This window comes from Thunnus maccoyii, chromosome 14, assembly GCF_910596095.1.
Source record: "Thunnus maccoyii chromosome 14, fThuMac1.1, whole genome shotgun sequence".
In the NCBI taxonomy this organism is placed as follows: Eukaryota; Metazoa; Chordata; class Actinopteri; order Scombriformes; family Scombridae; genus Thunnus; species Thunnus maccoyii.
The window spans coordinates 6,464,744-6,487,709 of NC_056546.1; the positions used below are offsets into that span (position 1 = coordinate 6,464,744).

General features: G+C 40.4%; 1 protein-coding gene across 2 annotated transcripts in view; it reads left to right on the forward strand.

The window, feature by feature from the left end:
• cdh11 (cadherin 11, type 2, OB-cadherin (osteoblast)) overlaps positions 1-22,966 on the forward strand; it is a 93,851-nt gene that overhangs the window by 60,218 nt on the left and 10,667 nt on the right. Inside the window, exons 4-9 of one of the 2 annotated variants that reach the window (XM_042433669.1) lie at positions 2,625-3,037; positions 4,359-4,498; positions 5,053-5,347; positions 8,333-8,452; positions 10,175-10,342; positions 15,685-15,872. In XM_042433669.1, the coding sequence (XP_042289603.1) occupies positions 2,887-3,037; positions 4,359-4,498; positions 5,053-5,347; positions 8,333-8,452; positions 10,175-10,342; positions 15,685-15,872 (1,062 nt within the window). In that variant the 5' untranslated portion in view covers positions 2,625-2,886. Of the gene's footprint in view, positions 1-2,538; positions 3,038-4,358; positions 4,499-5,052; positions 5,348-8,332; positions 8,453-10,174; positions 10,343-15,684; positions 15,873-22,966 lie in introns of those variants that run through there. The other variant, XM_042433670.1, reaches the window with a different exon arrangement.

A 22,966-nucleotide genomic window follows, 5' to 3' on the forward strand; every position in this document is an offset into this window, starting at 1 on the left:
GTTATTGGTGAAAGCAATTTATTTTGGACTTGCTTTATTTTTTACTTTATAAATAAAGCTGACACTTCATCGCTGACACAAGAGTGACAGTTTGAGAGGCTGTTAATAGATTCTGCGTAGCAGGTGTCACAACCAGTGCACGTCAGGGTTGATAATTGTTGTGTCGGTGTTGTTTTTAAGACTTCTTTGAAGTTTTTTAGCTCGTTCTCTGTTCAAATTCACAAATGATTTCACCTGCAAGTAACAACTTCAAAGAAAAAGATATTTCTGAGTTTTGGTTTATTGTCTTGTTATAAATTGTTTTTTAGCCAGTTATACATTTCTAAACTGTCAGTTCTTTATCTGAGTTAATATAGTTTTGGGTAAAATGCTGACAAGCTGAGAAAGATTCTCCTAACAAATGTATGTTTTCTTCCTCTCTTTTCTCTCTTCTGCTTTGGTCTTTGTTATCTCAATTTCTCACAGATTTCTCTTCAATCCTTAATTTTTTATCAAGGTCATTTCAGTTTAGTCCCAGATATGTTTTGTCAAGCGACCATCTTCCTGTAGGAGGCACAAACACACGTACACAGATACACAAACAGATATATATATATCAATCTGAAGACTCAAGGACAATTAGCCAGATGATGAGCCACTATGGGATTAACTGTCAACACTGTGTGGTTGGCTGATCATGTGGTCAACAGCAGCCAATGAGCCCTGAGGGAATTTTCTCATCTACTGAGCTATTGAATATTAACACACACACACACCATTGTTTTAAAATGGTCCAGCCAGGAAAAGAATAGCAGAGTACAGGTCAAGACAGAAGATAACAGAACACAAAAATCTACCCAGCTACAGCTAGAAAAATGAATGTGTAGTTGTTGTTGTAAAGGGATTTGTGCACACAATTACTCTCTGTGTTTTGCACTAGAGAGACACGTGTGGAACACAACACGGAAGATGTGTAGTCATGTCCCAAATCTCCTGTCGACCATGTCAGGTGCCATTATGGCAGTTCACTGGAGGTTCAGCAGTGTGCAAATGATGTATCAATACATCACCACTAGGCTGGAAAAGACATATCTGACATACAGTAGAGATGTGAGTGTAGGTTATTGAATTGGCTTTATTGCCTTGAGTGAAGTATAATTAGGTGAACCTGTTTCCAAATTTGCATCCAAGTAAATATTCTTGCATTTTGTCTGACCTTCTATTCCAAGTTTAACCTTGACAAAAGTCAAAACAGCTAAATGGGGGTCATCCTGATGCTCTAACCATCATACAACATAACTATTAATGCCTTCAGCTTGAATTTAGCCAAATAATTTATCACACATTGTTCTCTTTGTTCTCTTTCCCAAATTTTCAGTCACTCTGCGTTGTTTACTGTCTTTACATTTTCCTGACAAGCAACCTCTTAAATCGAAGTGAAAAACTACAGCATTTGTTGTTTATTGCACAGTAGTATGACATTGTTATACTGCTGCATAAAGTTTTCGGGAGAAGGTTCAGGTTTCATGATTGGACATGCAAAGTGTCTGAACATAGGGGTTCACCAATATTTAACACTGGTTTCCTCTTATGAAGACCACACACTTTCATTAATCGTAACCAAGTGGCTTTAATGGCCTTAACTCCTAAACTTGATGAGACCATAACCATGAGGGTAGCAGATCAGGAAAAAAAAGTTTTTTTGACAGGGATTGACAAATGATCTGGGACTTGTTGGTACTAAAAGCTGACAGCAGGAGCCAAGCATGCCAGCTCCGTTCTGTCGAAGCAATCAAAACGTAGGTTAGAATTACAGCAGAGTAAAGCATATGACCTCTTACATAGCAGCTAGAGGTCGAATCAACTCTAGTCCTCTATTCACTAGATGGTGGCAACATTTGATTTATTCCTTCATTGCTCTCAACAAATTCATTTCACAACAAGCTCATATGCCAAGACTCGTCATTAAAATTCCACTTTTATTGACATTCGCTGACATTCATCTAGAGTTGCTCGTAATGAGTAAGCAGCTTCTTACTTCACAGTTCAGGGCTGTTGACGGACGGATCAAATTTTGTCTCCTCACGCTGATTCGTTCGCTATAGATGCCAGAATCATCGCCTGTACAGTGATCAGTGTGCTGTTTAATGGATCAAATTGAAAGCCACTTAAAGGGGTTTGGGGGAGAGTCGTGATACAGTATCTGACTTTAATGACTTCAGTACATTCTCCTGTTTGCTTTATGTTGTTTTGTTGCATTCGAAAGGGCTGCAAACAGAGCCGTAGAGCGACCTGATGTCGTGCATGAGCTGTACCTCCCACACTGAATCAGTCTCTGTCTAATTGAATTAAAGCTAATGAGTTTACAGACAACATTGTCTGGCTGATTAGAACAATGTCCTAATCAACACGACAACCATTTAAGAAGTCAGATCTCCAACTGTGGTCGATGAACATCGGCCTCCATAACAGACAGCAAAGAATGATTACTAAACTGTTCGTGTTGTTTTTTGCTGTCAGTGTTAAACACATAACTTTTATAAAGATTAATCTGTTTACAAGGCAAAAGTTTTATTAAACGAAATGTAAATTTGCTCAATTAGACTGTCATTGACCAAGCTGCTTTCTCCTCTGCTTTCTTTTAGGCTGTGTGATCAGAGGAGAGAGGGAGTGAACCAACTGTGAGACAGAAGAAGAAGAAGAAAACGAGAAGAAAGGCAGTGACGTGAAAGTCGGTGATGAGTTTCCGCGGCAACAGGCAACATCTTAGCTAATGAACTAGGAAGTTCATCAACAACATTTTGTTAGCAAAAACAGTATATCAACTCAGTGGGGGCGGAGCTCCACTGAGAGGAACCAGAAAGTAGGAGGGCGGAGTGAAGTGCACGGTTGCTCGGGTCGGGCAAGATGGTGACGCTGATAATGAAGCGGCAGGGCCTCGGGCTGCTGAGGACCTTCCTGGTGTTGCTGGGAGTTTCTGCGCTCTGTAGTGTTGCGTCAGGAACCCGGAAAGGAAATGCTTCCGTGGATCAAAGGGGCCACAGACACAGACATACAGGTATGACAAAAGAAAAAATGTTTACCTGTTATTTGACATTAACAAATGTAGAGGTGCAACTTTTAGTTAAAAAATCACACTATTTTGATAATCAATTAATCATTTGGGGTCATTTTTTAAGAAAAAATGCCAATTTTCTCTGGTTCCCACTTCTTAAATGTGAATATTTAACGGTTCTTTAGTCCTCTATGACAATAGACTGATATAAACTGTAAACTACATTTGTGGACTGTTGGTTGGCACAAAAGAAGACATTTTAGAATGCACCTTGGGCTGTGTGAAACAGTGATCAACATTATAGACCAAACAACTAACTGATTGACCAAGAAAATATAATAAACATAACCATTAGTTGCATCCTTAAACATGTGCCACGTTATAGGAAGTTTCCTACATCTGGCTCCATAATACTGACAACCGTGTCAAAACACAGATGGTCACACACACACCACTGCCCTCTCATTTGTATATTTTAAAACCGACACTGAACCTTCTCTAAATTATTTCCTTTTGTGAATGAGTCACTTTGTACTTCAGAGTCCTGACAGTTCATTTTTGACAATTATGATAGAGATTTTAACATCCAAGCTGCAAACCCTTTACATTTGCATATTGGAAAAGCACAACATTCACATTTTTTGTCATCAATGTGATCTCATACTCTAAAGATCTCCCAAGACGGTTTGGATAATCAGGTCTTAAGTGCATCTTGAGTGTATTTACACTGAGATTTTATGCAATTGTCTTCTATCCAATTACAGTTTAATCACCCGGGAAATATGTTAATGCAAGTCTCTTTCTTTTGCTTTACCTTTACTTACATAGCAAAGATTTACTTAGCCCTTTTTTTTTTTAATAAAGGCATCCTTACGCTACACGCTGCAGCTGCTCAGTGCAAACACAGGTTAAGTGTCTTGTGACGAGCCACCTAAAAAACTACTTGTTGAAGAATGTGTCGTTCACACCGCCCACCTACATTTTCTCAGCTGGGATTTGAACTGGTGACCCATAATTAGTAAGCGGGCCTCTCGGTTCATGAATTACTGCTTCCCACCCGCTTTTGAATTCAATCAAAATTGAACATAAATATATATAATATAAATATCGAAAGTATTCTCTGAAAATGAACTGCAGTTGCGTTGAATCAATTCACTCAACACAGAGTGACCTAAATGAGCCCTCTCATTTTGCTTCTAACCGGTAAAACATTGATTGAAAGCCTGCAGGAGATGTGTTATCGACTCGAATCGGTTAAAAGAAAAATATAGTATTGGTTGAAAGACATGTGTTGATGTCAGGATTGATGTTTTTGTGCTTGTAGGTCACTTGCCGATGCATAGACACAAACAAAGAGCGGGCAAGGAAGGGCAGGTGCTCCACAGGTCCAAACGAGGTTGGGTCTGGAATCAGTTCTTCGTAATTGAGGAGTACACTGGACCTGACCCGGTTCTGGTGGGCAGGGTGAGTATAATAAGTCTTAAACTCTTCTTCTTCTTGTAGCATGTAGCCACATCACCCTATAGTGACAGTCATGGCGGGGGCATGCAAGGTGATAGAAAACAACTAGCTCCAATAGGACTTAAATGTGCTTTTCCCATTCATCAAGGTAGAGAGAGAGAGAGAGAGAGAGGTCATGTTCACATTCAAGGGTGAGGATGATTGGTGGTGCTCCTCCACAACAACAACATCACTCAAACCAAGCAGCGGCTGTCATAACAAACAACAAATGATGTTTACAATGCGTCATATTTCATAAGTCTTGGGGCTGTAAAGGAAGAACAAGAGTTTAATTGAATGTTGAACATCCTTCAGTGTTTTGGATGACAACGTTTTAAATCTCTTACTTATTAGTGTTTGCCTGTCTCACACAGCACATATACTAGCTTGTCTATCTCGGTCTCCCAGCTTCTTTAACTTGTAGATTTGAGGAATAGAAGTCTCACTCCGTCTTTGTTTTCCTTCTGGTTTCTCTCATTTGTTTCTCACCTCACTTCCTCCTCTTCCTCTTCCTCCAGCTCCACTCAGACGTAGACTCAGGCAACGGCAACATCAAGTATATCCTGTCCGGCGAAGGTGCGGGAACAATCTTCGTTATTGATGACAAGACGGGCAACATCCATGCCACCAAAACCCTGGACCGTGAGGAGCAGGCCCAGTACACTTTAACAGCCCAGGCTGTGGATAGAGACACAAATAAGCCTCTGGAGCCGCCATCGGAGTTCATAGTGAAAGTTCAGGACATCAACGATAATCCTCCTGAGTTTCTACATGGGCCGTACTATGCCAGGGTGCCTGAGATGTCCAATGTTGGTGAGTAGTAAAAGAACGGGTCTGGGAAGAGGAGGGAAGGTGTTGTTAAATTGTTTAAAAGCCTTGAATGTTCAAGGCTAGTGAGAAGGAAAGAAACGCTAATCAGGAAAGCTGCAAATGGACATTTCATTTTTGATGAATATTAACGGCAGTTTAGTAGTAATAGTAGCAGTATTTCAATAACTGAATAATCGTTTCAAATTTACTGCTTTTCTTTCTCATATGTGGCAGCTAATTAAAAATATTCAGGTTTTGGACTGTTGGTCGGGCAAAACAAGCAAATTGAAGACATCACCCCAGGGCCTGAGAAATTGGGAATGCCATTTTTCACAAATTTTAACATTAGATAGATAGACTATCAATTAATCAATGATGAAATTAATCATTAGATGCAGTCCTATTAACCCTTTCCTAACACTTCCCCTGTTTTAAGTCTGGGTATATATGTGAAACTGAACAGATTTGTTGTTTTTTCTGCATATAATTTGATAAGCGATTCAGAGGAGATAATCCAATCCCTCCTATTTATATTGAGTGACGTTTGTTAATGAAGTCACTGATGGAGTTCATCATCAGTGAGTTCATCGTCAGCCTTTTTCATACATAATTAATTATCACTGAAATCTGAAGACAGGAAGTGTGACCGAGAAGAGGATAACGGACAGCTCCATTAGCGGATGCATCCACCTCCTAAAAAGCCTTCTTATTGTACCTAAAAGGCAATAAAATGGGCAGAAGCAAGGAAATATTCAGCACCACATTGGCATGGGCAAGAACTCCTACCATCTCCTTAGACTCTCCTTACTTAGGGCCTCTGATCTTGATAGATTTTCTTTCCAGATATTATGTGGTCTTGGAGAGTCTTCAACCCCTCAAGACTGGCCTTAAATGAACCGCACTGGCAGTGGTTCTGCCCGAAACTCTGAAAGCTAGAGGACTCCCTCCTTTGAATGGATTGGACTTTCAAAGAAAGAACTTATCAAAGGACTTCTGAATGATTTCTGTTCAGGCTTTTTTCACTCATCCGCTTCTTAAACTGAAACCTGAATACAGGAGTCTGGCAGGGGGAGGCCACTGGTTGCCATCAGCCTCGAACCACAGACGTGGAATAGCAAGAAAAAGCTGTAATTTGACTAACTAGGTCCAGGTTCCCTCATGGATGTCAGAATTAGAACAAAGAGAGAAGGCAGTCTCTTTCAAATTAACATTCTTGGTAATTTATCTTGTACACTTAAGGTAGCTGCCACATTGAGACCAGGACTGAATGAAACTTGATTACAGTTATATACCCAATGGATTTTGTATGGAGTAGGATGGTGGTGTTCACATAGCTGCAACTGGAAATGTCCTAAAAGCATAAAGAGTATTGGAGAAAGGTTGTGAAGTAGATGAATTAACAAGTTTACTCTATGAAATTGGTGTGTAGCATCACCCAAAATCAGGCCCAACCAGTATCATCCAGTTGCAGAGATGCAGCACAAGCAGTTTTAGATCTGCATTTCTAGTCCAGGCAAGAAAATATAACAGCTCCAGTTAAAACTACAAATGTAAACATGTTGATATTCATCTTTTACAGATGAGGAAAGAAAAACTTGTAGCACCTGCTGGAAATGAAGCAGTTGCAATTACAGCTGCATATTTCATTTTTTATAGTTGCTTTCTTTGTATGTTATTATGAGGTTTTGTGTTTTACATTTTTATCCAAAGCATATTTTTTGGTGAACACTAAGAATAGTTTGTGTGTTCTTGTGGGTCCTCCGTCCTCACTGACTTTCCTGGTTACATTGCAGGAAAGAGAAGGCTCTAACCAGATTTTATCTGTCCAAAGAAAAAACGGGAGTACAGAGTACAGAACAAAGTGAGAAAAACAAAACAATAAAAAATGGCAACTAGGCTAAGTTCTATCTTTGATGGTCTGATGGTTGAGTGCCTGAAAAAGATCATTAAGTCTTACTTAAGGAAAATTTAAGGATTTACAAAATCTTCAAAAGTTAACAAGATGGTGGTATTTTACAGCCACAAGCTGAATTTATTTTGATTTGACTGAATGCTATAATGTTATTTTTTATTTTTATTATTTGTTGGTGTAGAATAAAATGTAAAACCTTATAAAACTGCTATAAATAGAAGAGACCTGCAGCTGTAACACTCATTAGCTGCAGATGGTGCAAGTGTTGAGTGACATAAGATACTTTTCTTTCTTTTTTTATTGGTGAAGCTTAATACAACATGTGAGACAACAATTACATTTCCAAGACAAGGGGGAAGGGAATAAGTGTAAGCTGACATTTACATGTCTGTGTGGAACATTATTACTCTTCTTTCCAATTGGTGGTGCAGGTTGAGAAAAAGTGACTTACTTTGATGAGTTGTGTCACACCTGAAAAAGGACATTTCAACAATTATGCAAAAATAACAATGTATTTTACACTTCTGCTAATTTAATTTATGTGCCCTGTTTGTTCAGCTTACCTGTGTCAAGTTCAAATAAGAGAAGTTTGCTAGAAATAAATTGCTGTCGGGTAGAAACAGCACATCTTTAAAATATCAATTTTGGGAGGACTTAGATAAACCACCTTGTTTTTTGAGCTTGACAACCATGCATTTTTCAGATTATCCAATAGCTTCTGAAATGGTTTCATAAATCCAGGGGTTGTACAACTATGTCAATGGATGGAAGAAATGTAATGTTTTATTTAAAACGTGAAAATCTCCTAAATTGGAGAGTGGATGTTTCCGCCTGACAATGATGAAATGTAGAGAAATAATAGTTGAGACCAGCCTCACAGGAGCAATTCAGCTGCAGTGTCTGAGAGAAGGGGGAGTGTTTTTTTTTCATTCCCTTTTTCCAATCCAGCCGGTGAAGGCAGGTGAATTGGCACACACTCTTTGACAAGCGACTTTGTCAAACCGTTCTTGAACTGAATCGCTGAGGTAGAGTCGTCTTTCTGACTTGTCTGTCATGTGTGTGCGTCTGTCCCGTAGGTACGTCGGTGATGCAGGTGACAGCTACAGATGCTGATGACCCCACCTACGGCAACAGTGCCAGACTGGTGTACAGCATACTGCAAGGACAACCGTATTTCTCTGTGGAGCCACAGACAGGTGAGGCTGAAAACAGAAACCGTGCCCTCGGTCTACAGACATCTACGCTGCAACCTAACACAGAGTTACAACCCTAGCAACGAGGCTGATGTAGTATCAGACAGATATAGAAATCAAACAGACAGACCTACATGATTCTTCTAGTACCACACTAAACTTCTGCAAAGGGAGAGTATGAAGTCACATGTTCCAAACACTTTCATTTAGTTTCTCTGCAACTGACTCATTGAGTATTGACTTTCCTTAAACCTGTCTCTTTGGATTCACCTTCAATTAGTAGCTCAACCAGATCTACGCAATGTGGAGACAATTAATAGAATTATTTCTCACGGCTGATATTTGCACATCTTGAATTTGATACACTATGATATTAACCATCTTTTGTCAAACTAACAAATTCAGCTCATTCGGCTCAAACTTCATTTGAAAACCTGCTTTTCAAACGATGCACAAAGGTGTGTGCACTCAGCTCAATGTGCAAAATAAAAACACCTTGAGCTGAGTATAAAATAAAACATGAAAAACATACATGCCAACATACATGCCAACATACATGAGTGGTGGCTGCTGTGCACTGTCCCGCCTTAAATCTTTAAATCATTATTATTAAATATATTGCAGCATTAAGAATCAAAAATATGATTTAAGCATGATTGTCTGTCACAACATTGTGGACCACAAGCCTTTACTGCTATTTCCACCTTAGCTACCAGCACTTAACATGTCCTTGTGGGAACTGCTTTCCAATAAGACTGTCATATTTTTACCTTCTACCACTCTTAATGTAAAAAGCTAAGAGCTCACTGCTGCAGGGATCATGTTACAGCACTGCCGTTTCCACTGAAATCAGTGAGGAAAAGAAGGCACTGCTGTAAAAAAAAAAAAAGGTCCCCAGAGGACATTTAGCCTGGTCTCTGCAGAGCTCAGGCCTAGTATTTGGGTTTTCACTGAAAGAAGAAATTGGAAGTAAGGACGGGGGTTAGGGCAGACACGGAGCTGTGTTGTATCAGAGAGAGTGAAGAAGAATAGAAAGACAGAGGTTAGGGTAGAAGAGGAAAGAGAGAAATTGATGTAGAGAGAGAGAGAGTTTGTGGAAAGAGAGTGGTTAGGGCATGGAGAGGGAGAGAGATTTGGGCAGAGTAAATCTGGCTAATCAAACCAGTGTTGGGTATTTGACTGGCTCAAATCCACAGCTCACATTTCTAATTGGTTTGGAGATTATCAGCTTTTCATGCTGTCACACACACACACACACACACACACACTCGCACACACACGTACAGTATATGCACACACAGTTGGCATAATATGACAGTAGAAAGCCTCAACTCCCTGAAACTGCAGCTAGACATGTGGAGAAAGAAAGAGAGAGATGGAAAGAGAGCAGCGGGTGATGAATTAAACAGAAAGAAAAGATTACTGGGGCTTGAAATGGAGAAAAATAAGACTTCACACATGTTTAACCAGAGTTCTTATTTGTGGGGATGATGAGTGATGACATGTTTCTTCCAAAATGGAATATCTTGAAATAAATGGCACCTTAGTCTTAGGAATGCAGATCACGTTGTAAGTTTTCTGCTTATCAACTGGTTTTATTTTTTAAAATATAAACTTAAGAATTACATATGTAAACAGACACTTATAGACAGATACAAACATGTATTATGTCCCAGTATGCAGGGTTATTAGAGCATTGATTTGATGTTGAATCCCTCCCTCCAGGTATAATTCGTACGGCCTTGCCAAACATGGACCGCGAGGCTCGCCAGGAGTACGACGTCGTCATCCAGGCCAAAGACATGGGTGGTCACATGGGCGGGCTGTCGGGGACCACCGAGGTTAAAATCACTCTCACGGACGTCAACGACAACCCTCCGAAGTTCCCACAGAGTGAGTATAAACACAGATCTATCTAAACGTATCATTTCCCCTCTGTGTGATGTTTCCTTTACAGTGTCAAGCCTTTCACATTAAAGTCACATGTGTACCTCCAGCACACAGCTTTATATTCCTTTCTACATGTGTTTAAATCATTTTTTGCACTTGTGTATATATGTGTGTGTGTGCATATAGCCCTGCTAGCTAGCAATATAGAAAACCGGGGAAGTCACTGTAGGAGGCACAAACGATAACTTAAGAAATCAATTATTAAAGGTACTTACTGGCCCCCTGCAATGTCCTCGGGCGTGTGTGCATCTGTGTGTGTTAGTGTCTGTGTGCATGTATTAAAACCTCTCCCTGGGACATCTGTTGAATTACTGATTTGCTGAGCAATAAAAAGTAGTGAAATATTTATTCTGGATTTGTCAAGAGCTGTTGATTTGATGTTTAAAGATGACATGAGACAAGAGAAAGACACTATTTGAAGGATTTTTTTAGTAAAAGCAGTTGAAAAATGCTGAATTGGTATATACAAAAAGCAAATATGAGGATTAATCTTACCGACCATCACAACAATGCAATCAAGAAGGGCTCCATTGATTAGTCAGTTAGAAAAGTAATCACCAACTGTTATGATCATCTGAAATTGCTAAAAAAGAAAAAAAAAAGCTCAAATTCTTTGGTTCCAGCTTCTTAAATGTGAATATTGTGTGGTTTGTGTAGTCATCTATAACAATGAACTGATTATCTTTGAGTTGTAGGCTATTGGACGGGACAAAACAAAACATTTTAGATTGCATCTTGGGCTTTGGGCAGCCCTACAATCAAGTAAACAAACAGTCCTTTTCTGATTGGACTTAATGAAACCCTTTCTATATTACTTTTTTTTTGTTTGTTTGTTTCTTCTCTCTGTTCAGCTGGCTGCCATATGTGTAGCTCAATGTCATCACTGTTTACTAAAAAATAAGGTGTCACAAAATCTAAAATGTAGTAAGGAGACAACTGTAAAGCCTGTATCTGCCCAGGTAAGACTGTGGTTCACCTGATAGAAACCTCAGCAGTGATTTGTACCACTGCATTTTTTTCAATCAGTATCCAGTCCACCTCTACGTCCAGCATCCCCCTCTTCTTTCTATATATCTTCTCTTTCCCCCTGTCTTTCCCACTTAGACTTTCCTTTTGCCTCTATATGTTGTATTCCCTTTCTTTTCCTACTTCCTCGTCCCCCTCCCCTACCCTCCTGTAGCTCTGTGCAGAGGGAGTCCTGGCAGAGATTCAGCAGAGTAGCTGCAGGATTGGATGGCGAGAAGAAGGGAAGAGAAAAAAAAAAAAGGAGACGAGGGCTCAGGATTTAGCCTGGGGAGAAGCTGAATAGGCGAGAAAAGGGAGAGACACGAGCAGAAGCTGTGAGGGAGGGAATGTAAGAGACACAGAGATGCAGAGAAGGAGAAAACGAGACTGTCAAAACCATCGCTCCAGTTCCTGCGTATTCCGACACGCAAACTGTGTCTCGCAATGCAGCAAAAATCTGATTGTTCAGGCCATGACAAAAGGACATTTTGAGGGAATTTAGATGCTTTATGAGGATAAGTTTCCATAGCAAGATATCCACATTTTCATAGAGTCATGTGTTCTTAAATAAAAAACGAATGGCATAAAGTTGAAACATGTTTAAACCAAGTCAACGGGGCCTAAAATGGTACAGGGTTGATGGATAACAGTTGAATTTGGTGGCAAATTCTCAACATCTGTTGTGTGTGTTTATATTAAATAGCATTTAAGGCAGCAGTTTTTTTTAAGTAACTAAAATATCCATGAATGAAAAAACTGTTAAGTGACATTCAGGCAAAAGTTGAAGAGGAACAGTCCCAGAGTCGCTGCTGCAGCACCCAGTGGACTTCTAGTAGCTCCTTCACTTTCACTTTTCTGTCTCCATATCCAACACGGATATAAAACATTTTTAGAATAAGATAAGGACAAAAATAGCAGGTTTTATGACCAAACATTTTCACTCATAAGTGTTTACAAAGTGCTTCCTTGCATTACTTAAATGTCAGCTTTGCATCACTGACAGTTTACATCTGTGATACAAGACAACACACCAAACAGCAATATGTTGAGGTAGAGAGAACCTTTGTTAAAAGAAAAAAAAAAGTAGAGGCAGTACAAACACCTGCAAGAAAAGTCTCCCAGATGGTGTGAATGAGGACAGTGATTACTTATTTAGTAGTTGGGCAGAGTGAGGGAGAGCAGAAAGAGACAAAAAAATGGGAAATGAGATAAGCAAGTAAGCAAGAAAGAAAAACAGAGTGAAAGCAAGAGGCGGAAAAGAGACAAACTTATACAAAGAAAGAGAGAACAACGAAAGAAAGAGATGAATACAGACAGAAAAAAAGATATATGGCACAGCATGACTCCCTCTTATGTGTTCCAGCAGCTTTTCAGTTTCCATTTGAGCTGCTGTAGTTTTTTATTTTTTCTTCTTTCACTCCGAGGCTCGATCTGTCTCTCCGTTTCTCGATGACTTTTCCGTCCCTGTAATTTTCTCCCTGTCACCTCATTATCAAGCATCCGTCATTTACCGCCCCAAAAAACCCACCGCAGCACAGACAGAAGGAGGAGCAGAAAAAACAAAAGCTACTGTTTTTTTTTTTTTTTTTAACTCGGTCTGACTTTAATCTTTATTTGACTGACGTGACTGAGATGGTTTTGTTAAATACTGTTAATATATGTCAGCCGCGGTTCTTCACAGCTAGCCGCCTCTCATTCTTGTTTAAACACGAACGGAGCAAAACATAATAATATCCATTTGAAGCTGTGAAAGATAATCTTTTTTGTTGATATCTGCCGGCTTCTATTTGCATATATCAACTACCTCCAGTGTCTTTTTTAGGGTTGCTATTACAGGACTGTCTCTTCTCATCATTAAAAAACAAACCAGGTTCTATCAATAATAAACCCCTGACTCGACTTAACTTGAAAAGATGATTACCGTTCAGAAGCCGCTCCTGTGTCACCGCGGGGATGTTAAATCCGTCTTCAAACTTTTAGTTGAAGTTCTTCTCTCAGGGTTACAAAAACAAGTGATGCTGTGTTGAAACTTAGTGACTGAGATGACACATAGTGAATCAATGGTCCGACAAAACATAGTCCTAGTAATAAATAATGCTAAACTTTATTCATATAGCGCTTTAGCCATTTCAATGATCTGCATGCTTAAAAACATGGAGAGACAGAGAACTGTGCTACTGTAACACTCATTATACTTTTCATATCTGCATAGTCACGAGGGTTTGCTTAATGTAAATTTTATCATCACATGTTCTCAAGGGTTCACGCAGACTTCTCAAAGCCTCAAAATCTCTGTCTGTTCAATACTGCATGAGTCGACTGCATGTGTGTAACCATGTCCGCCTATGCAAACACCAGATATACTATAAGTGGAACCATGTCAGCTTCGGTTTTGGAGTATATTCGGCCCTTTAAGCACACAGGATGTTGAGTGGAGTGGATGACTACCATCGTCTCAGGAAATTAAAACATGTAGCAACTATGAAGCTAAATACTCAAACTGAAACTGAATCATGTTAAAATCACCGACGTGGTGTTAGTCATGTAAAGTGTTGCAACGTTTAACAGATGTTTTTCAGCTTACAACAAAAAATATGCTCTCCGTGTTCCTCAAACATGTTTCATGTGATCAAAATATCGACACATTTCCCACAATAGAGTAATATAACAAATTATTGTTCCGAATTTAGTCCTTTACATTAAAATGACTTCTCTGTGAGATTGTGGTGAAGCTTTTTTATTGGTGTTTATATTTAAACTGTGCTGGTGTGCTTATAAGACATCTGAGTGAATACAAATAGCGCAATTATTTATGTTGGAGTTTAATGAAAGCAACAAATGACTGTCATTTTCACTTCCTCATAGAGTAAAACAAAACAATGTTTTTACAAACGACAGATGATTCATGAGCGTATGACTTATTTTTTTAATGACCCTCACTGAAACTCACGTTTACGTCCACTGTGGTCCTCGAAAGTAAACGTACATTTCCTGTATGTCCTGTGCTTCATTTTAGCCTGCAGCCAGGTATGCCGGGCTGCCTGTGTGTTCTGTCATACAATGTTTAACTCAGCTGCCAGAAGCCATTGAAGTTAAGCTACTTAGGAAAAGCAAGAATAGAACGACAGGAGAAGAGAGGGAGGGAAAGGGGCAGAGGGAGGGCAGGGATGAAATGAGCTTTTAGCCAGAATAGGCATGCAGGAGAGAGAGAGAGGAGGAGGAAGAGGAGGAGGAGAGGAGAAATAGCTATGAGAGAAATAGGGTGGAGAGAAGGGAGGAGAGGATGGATGGAGAGATTTGGAAGGGATAGAGCGGAAAGGGAGGAAGCCAATGAGAGATGGAGAAGGAGGGAAACATACTAGCGAGATAGCAAGAGCAAGACAGCCAAACAATATAGAGAGACGTTTAAAACGCAGGGACAGAGATGAAGAGGAGGGATTTGGTGACGATTGATGGAGATGTGGTGGAAAAAAAAAAAGTAGAGGGTCGGGTGGTGACAGGAGGGACTCGGGCTTGGATGGATCAAGTCCTGTGAATCGTTCTCCTCTTCCTCTCGCATTTTTGCCTGGAAGCCACATGACCAAATGAATTTCATGATTCACAGGATTGTGAGACCTGGACGAGAAGGATAAACATGCTAACAGTGTACAAGCCATAAAATGATGAGTCCGCTCTGTGCTCAAAGCCTAGAACCAGAGTAGGAGGAGGCGGGGAAGGAGGAAGGAGGAGGAGGAGGAGGAGGAGGAGGAGGAGGAGGAGGAGGAGGAGGGATCGGGGAAAGAACGGAGAGATTTGGGAAAAGCGTGGAAATAGGATGAAAGACAGAGGTGAGACAGGGAGGAGAAGGATTTCATGATAAAATGAGCAAAGACAGAAGACAGATGAGATTAAATGGGTGAAGATTTTGAAGAGGAGTGAAGTGATAGGCAGAAAGAGCGCATGAGAGACGTGAGAGAGGGAGAAAGGATAAAAGAGGAGAGAGAGAGAGAGTAGACATATGGTCCTACTGCTCTCATTCCACAAGCCAGGTGTCTACTCCCTCAGACACACACATACACACACCTGACACTATAGGGGATATTAATATCCTTGGGGCCATATGAGACAGATGGTATAGTTCATGTTAATCCCTCTCTGCCCTCCAAAACTGACCCTGCTTCAGATAGTAAACACAGTGGCAGACAGCCAGGAATTCTCTAAAGACTCTTCAAGAGTGTTGAATACCGAAACCCACGTGACCAGACGTTGACATCACCATATTTTATTTTTTTTATTTTCAGGTGTGTATCCCATGTCTGTATCAGAGGATAAAGTGCCAGGAGAGGAGGTTGGTCGTCTGAAGGCCAAAGACCCTGACCTTGGAGACAACGGGCTGGTCAACTACCGCTTAATAGACGGAGATGGGATGAGCATGTTTGAACTATCAACTGACTCCGAGACCAGAGAGGCCGTTATCAAACTGAAGAAGGTAAGAAAGAGACGTGAATGAACTTAAACCCGCGTTAACAGATTTTTTGGCCACTCAGGAGCAGCGGAAACTGACATATCATACCTTTTTAAGTTGATATGTTGAACCTGGTAGCAAACAGTTGCATTTACACATCATTATCATTCATTTGGAGTCATGTTTTTGTCCACCTGGTGAGTGTAAGTCCAATATTCACTCTGTTTTAGCTCTTCTGTTTGGTCTCTACCAACTCCTGAGGGAAATATCAGGCTCTTTAGCTGCTAAACGCTCCACTATACTCACCAGCTAATCGCTAACTGTGTCGGTTGGCCGTTTGGTAATGAGCAGGTAGCGTACAGTGGGTTTTTAGAGCTTATTCTCTGAAAACCGCTGCCTGCTGCGGCCTGAAAACAACACTACAAGAGTGCTGAGAGTGAACCAAAACAGTAAAGTTGCAGCTGGACAGCTAAATAATGAGCTGAAACTCACTATAAAGCTCCATAAAGCCGAAGGGAGCTGCAGAGTCGCTGAGAATTCTCTGTAGGTTTGTCGCTACGAGCAACGCCCACCACATTACACACCGTCAGTTAATATTGTTATATTGTTATTATGAAGAATATTGATTATAGCCTCTTTAAGGGAAGGATAGTAACGAAGGATTGCAGAGGAATGAACTTGGGATGACAGGACAGACAGTCAAGGCTAGTCAGTTGGGAATATCAGCAGGCATTATAATGAAAAATGTCCTTCATAGTAAGTTTATCACATCCAAAGGAAAGGCAAGATTTCCTGATTTATAGCTGACAGTTCATGATGGCAAAATGCTGGTTGTTGTTCCTCTGGTCATAAAAGTTCAGAACATTTGATCAGTTGTAGCACTTTCTGGTGAAAAACGTTGGTCTAATGTCAGCTGATAGTGGCTGCTTTAACAGCTAGCTCTTATGGGAGGAAAAAAAGTGTACGTCATCACCCACTTTTTCATTTTACCAGCACAGAAATGTAGTCGAGACTGCACTTTTCCTTTAGACCAAGCAGTTTAGTGGGAGCCTCAGCCAACCCACATTTAGGTCTGTGTCCATATTTGTGTGTTAATGTAATGTGTTAGGAAAGAAAGAAAGAAGTAAAGAAAAAGAGAGGGGGGGATGGCAAAAGAGTGACACACAAATATGGAGCAGTAAGGTGGGTGAAGGTGTGTTTGTGTGTATGTGAGAGTACATTAACGTCCACGCTTCCCCAGGCCAGAGAGCTCATCCTCTGCACTGACTGTAACACACACACACACACACACACACACACACACACACACACACACAATAACTATAGCTTTCAGTGATCCAGCTCAGCACACACAATTACTTCTTCTCACTCTTTCTCCCTCCCTCTCTCTAATACACACACACACCCACACACACACACACACACACACAATCAGTCTCTCCATCTCACACACACACACAGCAATTCATTTCTTCTTCCTCTCTTACACACTCTCTCTCTCTCTCTCTCTCTCTCTCTCTCTTTAGGTGAAAAAATGATTTCCATTTACCTTATTATCGTACATCGAGACATCTTTTCTTTTTTAATCAAATTTAAAGGTCTACAGTTATGGAATTCATTGAATATCATGACACCGAAGTCGTTATCTTCTTTGCCAGCTTTTAGGACACAGTTAGAAAATGTCTTATTTCATCTTGAACCTGATGGTAAGATGCTTCTGTTAGTTGTAAATATCTACTTTCTTTTCTTTCTGTTTGTCTGTTTGTGCTATGTGGTGTTTTGTTTTGTTTTTGATGAGTAACAATGTCATTTTTTATTTGTTTAAATAAGAGGATGACCAAATAAGCCTTCTAGGCTTCATTCCTTTCCTGCACTGAATTACTGTCTTTTCTATTGAATGTATTTGTATCCTCAATATTGTGCAAATAAACTAAACTAAAACTAAACTACATTAATATGTTGGAGGGGAAATGAGAATCAAATGTGCTCCAAAGCCAGTCTCTTTCCTCTCTTTTGGGTCATTGTCTTAGAATTTGAAAGAGGACATTTAATAAGACAATTTAAGGTTAATCTAACTTTAAACTTAATCAAAAGCTTAGAGAATCCCACCTGAACCAATATGTTATGCCATCTGAAAGATGACTGACTATGCAAATAACTGTCACTTTAAAACAAAAAAAAAACTCCAAACCATATCCTTATTTGGTGAAAGAAAGAAAGAAAGAAAGTCTTGGTGTTCAAATATGTAATTATGTGCTTGAAAGTATGTGGTGTTCGTGGCAAGTTGCTTTGCCTGTCCAGACAGCGATGACGGAGCTCAAAAGAGCAGCCAGCCTGAACCCACAGCTCGTTTTTACTGATGCTGTGGGAAAATCTTTGTCTGAATCAATCGATACGAGTCTGTTTCTTGTTTTTTTTTTTTGTTTTTTTTCTCACAGCCGTCTGCATGAGCGATTCCTCTGCTACGGCTCAGTGCTGGAGCGTGGCATTAAGACTGCCAGGGTTAGGGGTTCTCTTCCCACTAGTATCACCAGGACTGGGCAGGGAAATGAGTGAACGAATAATGCTCCCTCTACTCTCTCAGAAACAGCAGTTTGTTTGCCCTGGAGCAAGGCAGTTAACCCCCCTGTTCAGGCAGCAGCCAACAGTAACAAACTATGCGGTTGCACTGGGCAGCTCTCAGGTGGGAAATCTGTAAACTGACCAAATTTGAGAAAGAACTGAAATACAGAAAGCCCTTTAAATAAAATGAAAAAAAACACACGGGATCAGTTAAAATGTGCATTTTCATGAAGAGGATTCCTCAAAGAAGGTATTAAAATAGACTAAATAAATGTACTGATGAGCAAAAGAGGACAGTAATGAGAGCAACTGATGACACTCAAGTGGGACACTGTTTATATGTGAGTACACATGAGTGTTTGACTGTAATCCAGCCGAAGGCAGAAAACTGCTTGAGAAGTACTGAATATGTATGTAAACATCTTACGCTGAAACTCAGTAAAACTGAAACTAGACAGAACCGGTGACCTCATTGTACAAACAGACTGGCACACACACACACACACACACACACACACACACACTTGCATATGCCCACAACTGAATGAAGCCACATATACATGCAGACACTCAGCTCCACATAAGTCTTTCTGGAAAGCAGTGCAATAAGAAAACAATTGAACTGTAAAATCTCAATCAGTTGTTTTATCATTTATTGAGTTTCATTGAACTATTTGAAGTCATGTCAACTTAAAAGTTTCTTATTACAAACGGAACCAGCTTAAAACATGTAATCATGACTTAAAGTCTTGTGATTTGCCGATATGTGAGAGCCGTAATAGAACACCTGAGGCTACATTCACATTACAGATCTTAAAGTCCCAGTGAAACGCAAGTTAGAGCGTCTTTAGCTTCTGTACTGTGATGCATTTCCCAGTGAAACTGAATATTTGAGCAGTGTACAGTTAAAAGAGGGATTTAAATCAAATCCTTTGCATTTGATTGGACCTGTAAAAAGTGGGCGGGGCTTAGAATAATCACGATACAGAGCTGCAGAGAGAAACGAAGAGGACTGTCGGCTCCGCACACACACCTCACCTGTTGTTAGATCAGGAGGAGGACGAGGGAGAGATGAATGATTTAGACCTCAGCAGCCACACTGATTTGGAAGTTTTTGCCCACTGATATCCAAACAAACGTCTCTCCTTATCTCTCTCCATATCGGTCTGTTAGCTACTAGACCCACAAACGGTGAAGTGGGGTTTTATATGACAGGTGTGGCTACCCGCCCAAAGCTACATTTGATTGGATGAACTTTTGTAAACGCCCCTGAGTGCAGGAGGAGTCATTAAAAACATTTGAAACTGTTTTACAGGAAGAGAAAAGAGGGATTTTGATGTAAAAATAGTCTGATACTGATTTTTTAAACATATATTTGGCATATAACAGGAGATAAATGAACAATTAACACAGGAACACAGGATTAAAACTGGGTAAATGTATTTTTTATTTCATGGGGCCTATTTTTTAGTCAGATCTGATATTTTTGTGTTGATGTCCCACATTCATGTATCCGGCTCATGTGTTAACAGTGCTGAGGTCCTGCCACACTGACCATTTAACTGAAACGTAAACCTCATGCGTACAAGAATAACAGCAATAATGTCATTTGTGTGACAGTCAAATCATAAACATGGATGACATGGCTACATGTCCAGGATTATTTGTTGTGGAGAGGCTTCTCCATAAATGTCCAACAAACTTGAAACTTCCCCGTCTCTCCGTTGACTCCCGTCGCCGTTGTCGCCGTCCTCTGTGTTTATTTTTACTGGGCTACGAGGAGCTAGTTAAAAAAAACCACATGAATTCGGATCTGACCGTTCTGACAGCATCGCATCGCTAGAGGTCAGATATGAATCAGATCTAGGACCACATGTGCAAGTGGCCCAGATCTGATTGGTTTGTTGACACTTCCCTGAAAAAAAAAAAAAAAACAGATCTGAGTCACTTGGAGGCAAAAATATTGGATTTGGGCCACTTCAGCATGTAATGTGAATGTAGCCTAATTAACAAACTCAACAAACTATTCAGTACTAGTTCAGTTAACAGCCTGGTCGCTTACATGTTTAACTTGAAATAACTTAATGGTGTGTGTGCGTGTGTGTGTGCGTGTGTGTGTGTGTGCGTGTGTGTGTGTGTGTGTGTGTGTGTGTGTGTGCGTGTGCCACTGACTGACACCAGGAGCTATCACACAACAGTCCTTCATCACGGATCCATGTGTGTCTTGGAATAATAGCTTAATCGCCTGAGGCTGATTTGAAGTGTGTGTGTGTGTGTGTGTGTGAGCAGGGAATGAGAGTTGCTCGCACCACGCAACCGACCCACTTGTGCTCCTTTCAATCTGATTATAGCATCTCGACTGGGATGTGTGTGTGAGTGTGTGTGTGCGTGTGTGTAATTATTGTGTTTTGATGCCTCTCGTGGGAAATCATCACCTTTTGCCCCCTGAAGGCAGCATCATGCAAAATTAAATGCCAAAACACACACACGCTACATACACACACACGTGAACACATGTACAGACTCACACCTAAACACACTTTCAAATCAGCATCAGGAGTAGCCTTCACTAATCTCTATTCTCGCACTCTCCTTCTCACAAACACAAACACACACACACACACACACACACACACACACACACACACACACACACACGGGGATGAGCTTTAATCAGCTATTCTCTTTCAACTGTGTCCTGACGAAAGCAGTCCACGGAATATTAAGGAGCTGTGTGTCAGTGTGTGTGCGAGTGTGTGTGTATGTGTGTGTGTGTGTATTAGGAACAGAGGGGGGTGCAGGCATTATTGTGAATATTATTATCTCACACTGATTACAGAGAGAGAGAGAGAGAGAGAGAATGAAAGAGAGAGTGGATCTGTAGAAAGAAAGAGAGGGAGAGAGAGAGAGAAAGAGGGCAAAGGAGACAGACAGAGACTCGGAGACAGAGGGAGCGTGACGAAAGAGGGAAAATGAAAGAACTGGGTCACATCCATCCTATTAGCTTTGTACCTGTCATCAACATGTTAAACACCTACACAGACACCAGAGTCAGATGTTGCTGCGACTGAATGAGAGTGGAATAATCCATTGAGAGGAATCATGACTCCAGTATTGAGTCATTTGGCAGCTGCATTGCATTGAATACAGCTCTATATCTGATAGATTAAAGAGCATTGCCATCTGTTTACAGAGCAGTTACCTGCAGATGATGATGGATCAATGACGGCAAAAGGGAAATGATTATATGATATTCTTGCCCCCACCTTGGTCTTTACCTCTTCATCATCTCTTATTATGCTTGATAGGACATTCTTATGCAAAATACTGTCAATAAACAACTTCCATCCATAATATTTGTGGTCTTGGTGAGTGTCCTGATCACTGGTAGCCGCTGATAGACTCATACATTTATATTACCTTCAGTCAGCTTTGGTAACACTTCACACAAGGCTTATGAGTCCTCTCTCCTCCCATTGGGATTTCATTAAGCGATGGTAGCCTGGAGATGAAAAGATCAAGTGTGCTCCTGGGACTTCGCCAGTTCAATATTCCCATACCAGCTGGAAAAATAGTGAAACTTGTCATTATCTGGGTTTATAATATAGCAATGATACCCAAAAGAGTGTTATTTACTGTGATTACGGCTATGACGGAGCTGCGGATGAGACCAAGTCGCAGCCAAGTGCTGCTGGCAATGCTGTAGTCCTCATAATCATAGCAAAGAGCATCTCGTGGGTATTATAGCTTTTTATACAATGACTGCCAACACATTTGTTGACTTAGAAGTTTCCCCCCTGCAGTAATATACACTCAGTACATAAGAATAGAAGTCAGGGGAAGGAGGAAGATTCATAAAACACACACCAGTGAGCGAGACTGTTCGGCTGAGGTCATCGCTTTGTAATTCGCTGCGCCACTTTCTTATATTGAATGAAAATGTGATGTGTGGAAAAAGGTGGTGATGTTTTCTGCTCAGGCATTGACCGCCATACCTCAAAAAAAAACAACGCAATTCAATATCAAGACCATGACGAGTCAATAGATTTTCTCCCAATATAGGGTAAGTGAATTGAAGCTCAGTTCAATAGGAGTGAATTGGATCTCATGATACTGAAAAGCCATGCCAATGATTTTAAATGATAATGAATTCCTAATTTACCTGTTTCTATTATTGAGGTGTAAAAATGAAACACTATACAGGAAAAAGAAAAAGAGCCAGTGTAAGTGTCAGCAGTTCCTGTGGCCTGGGACTTCCATTTCATCCCCCACCTTGTGAGTCATGGGGAGTCCTAAACCTCCAAACCTAATCCTCAAAAAACAGACTAGTATTGTTTTCATCTCATGGTGAACAACAGAAACAATCAAATGATTCACTTTGGTACCATAATAATCATATCATGTAATATGCAGTACATACTAGCCAGAGGTAAAAGTCAGTATTTGGGTTTCTCCTGGTTTTGTTGGTCTGCAGCAGTGGTGGTACTGCAGCTGTCAATGCAAGTGATAAAGGCCCTGTTTTAATTCATGTAACAACAGCTCCCCCTACCTGAAGA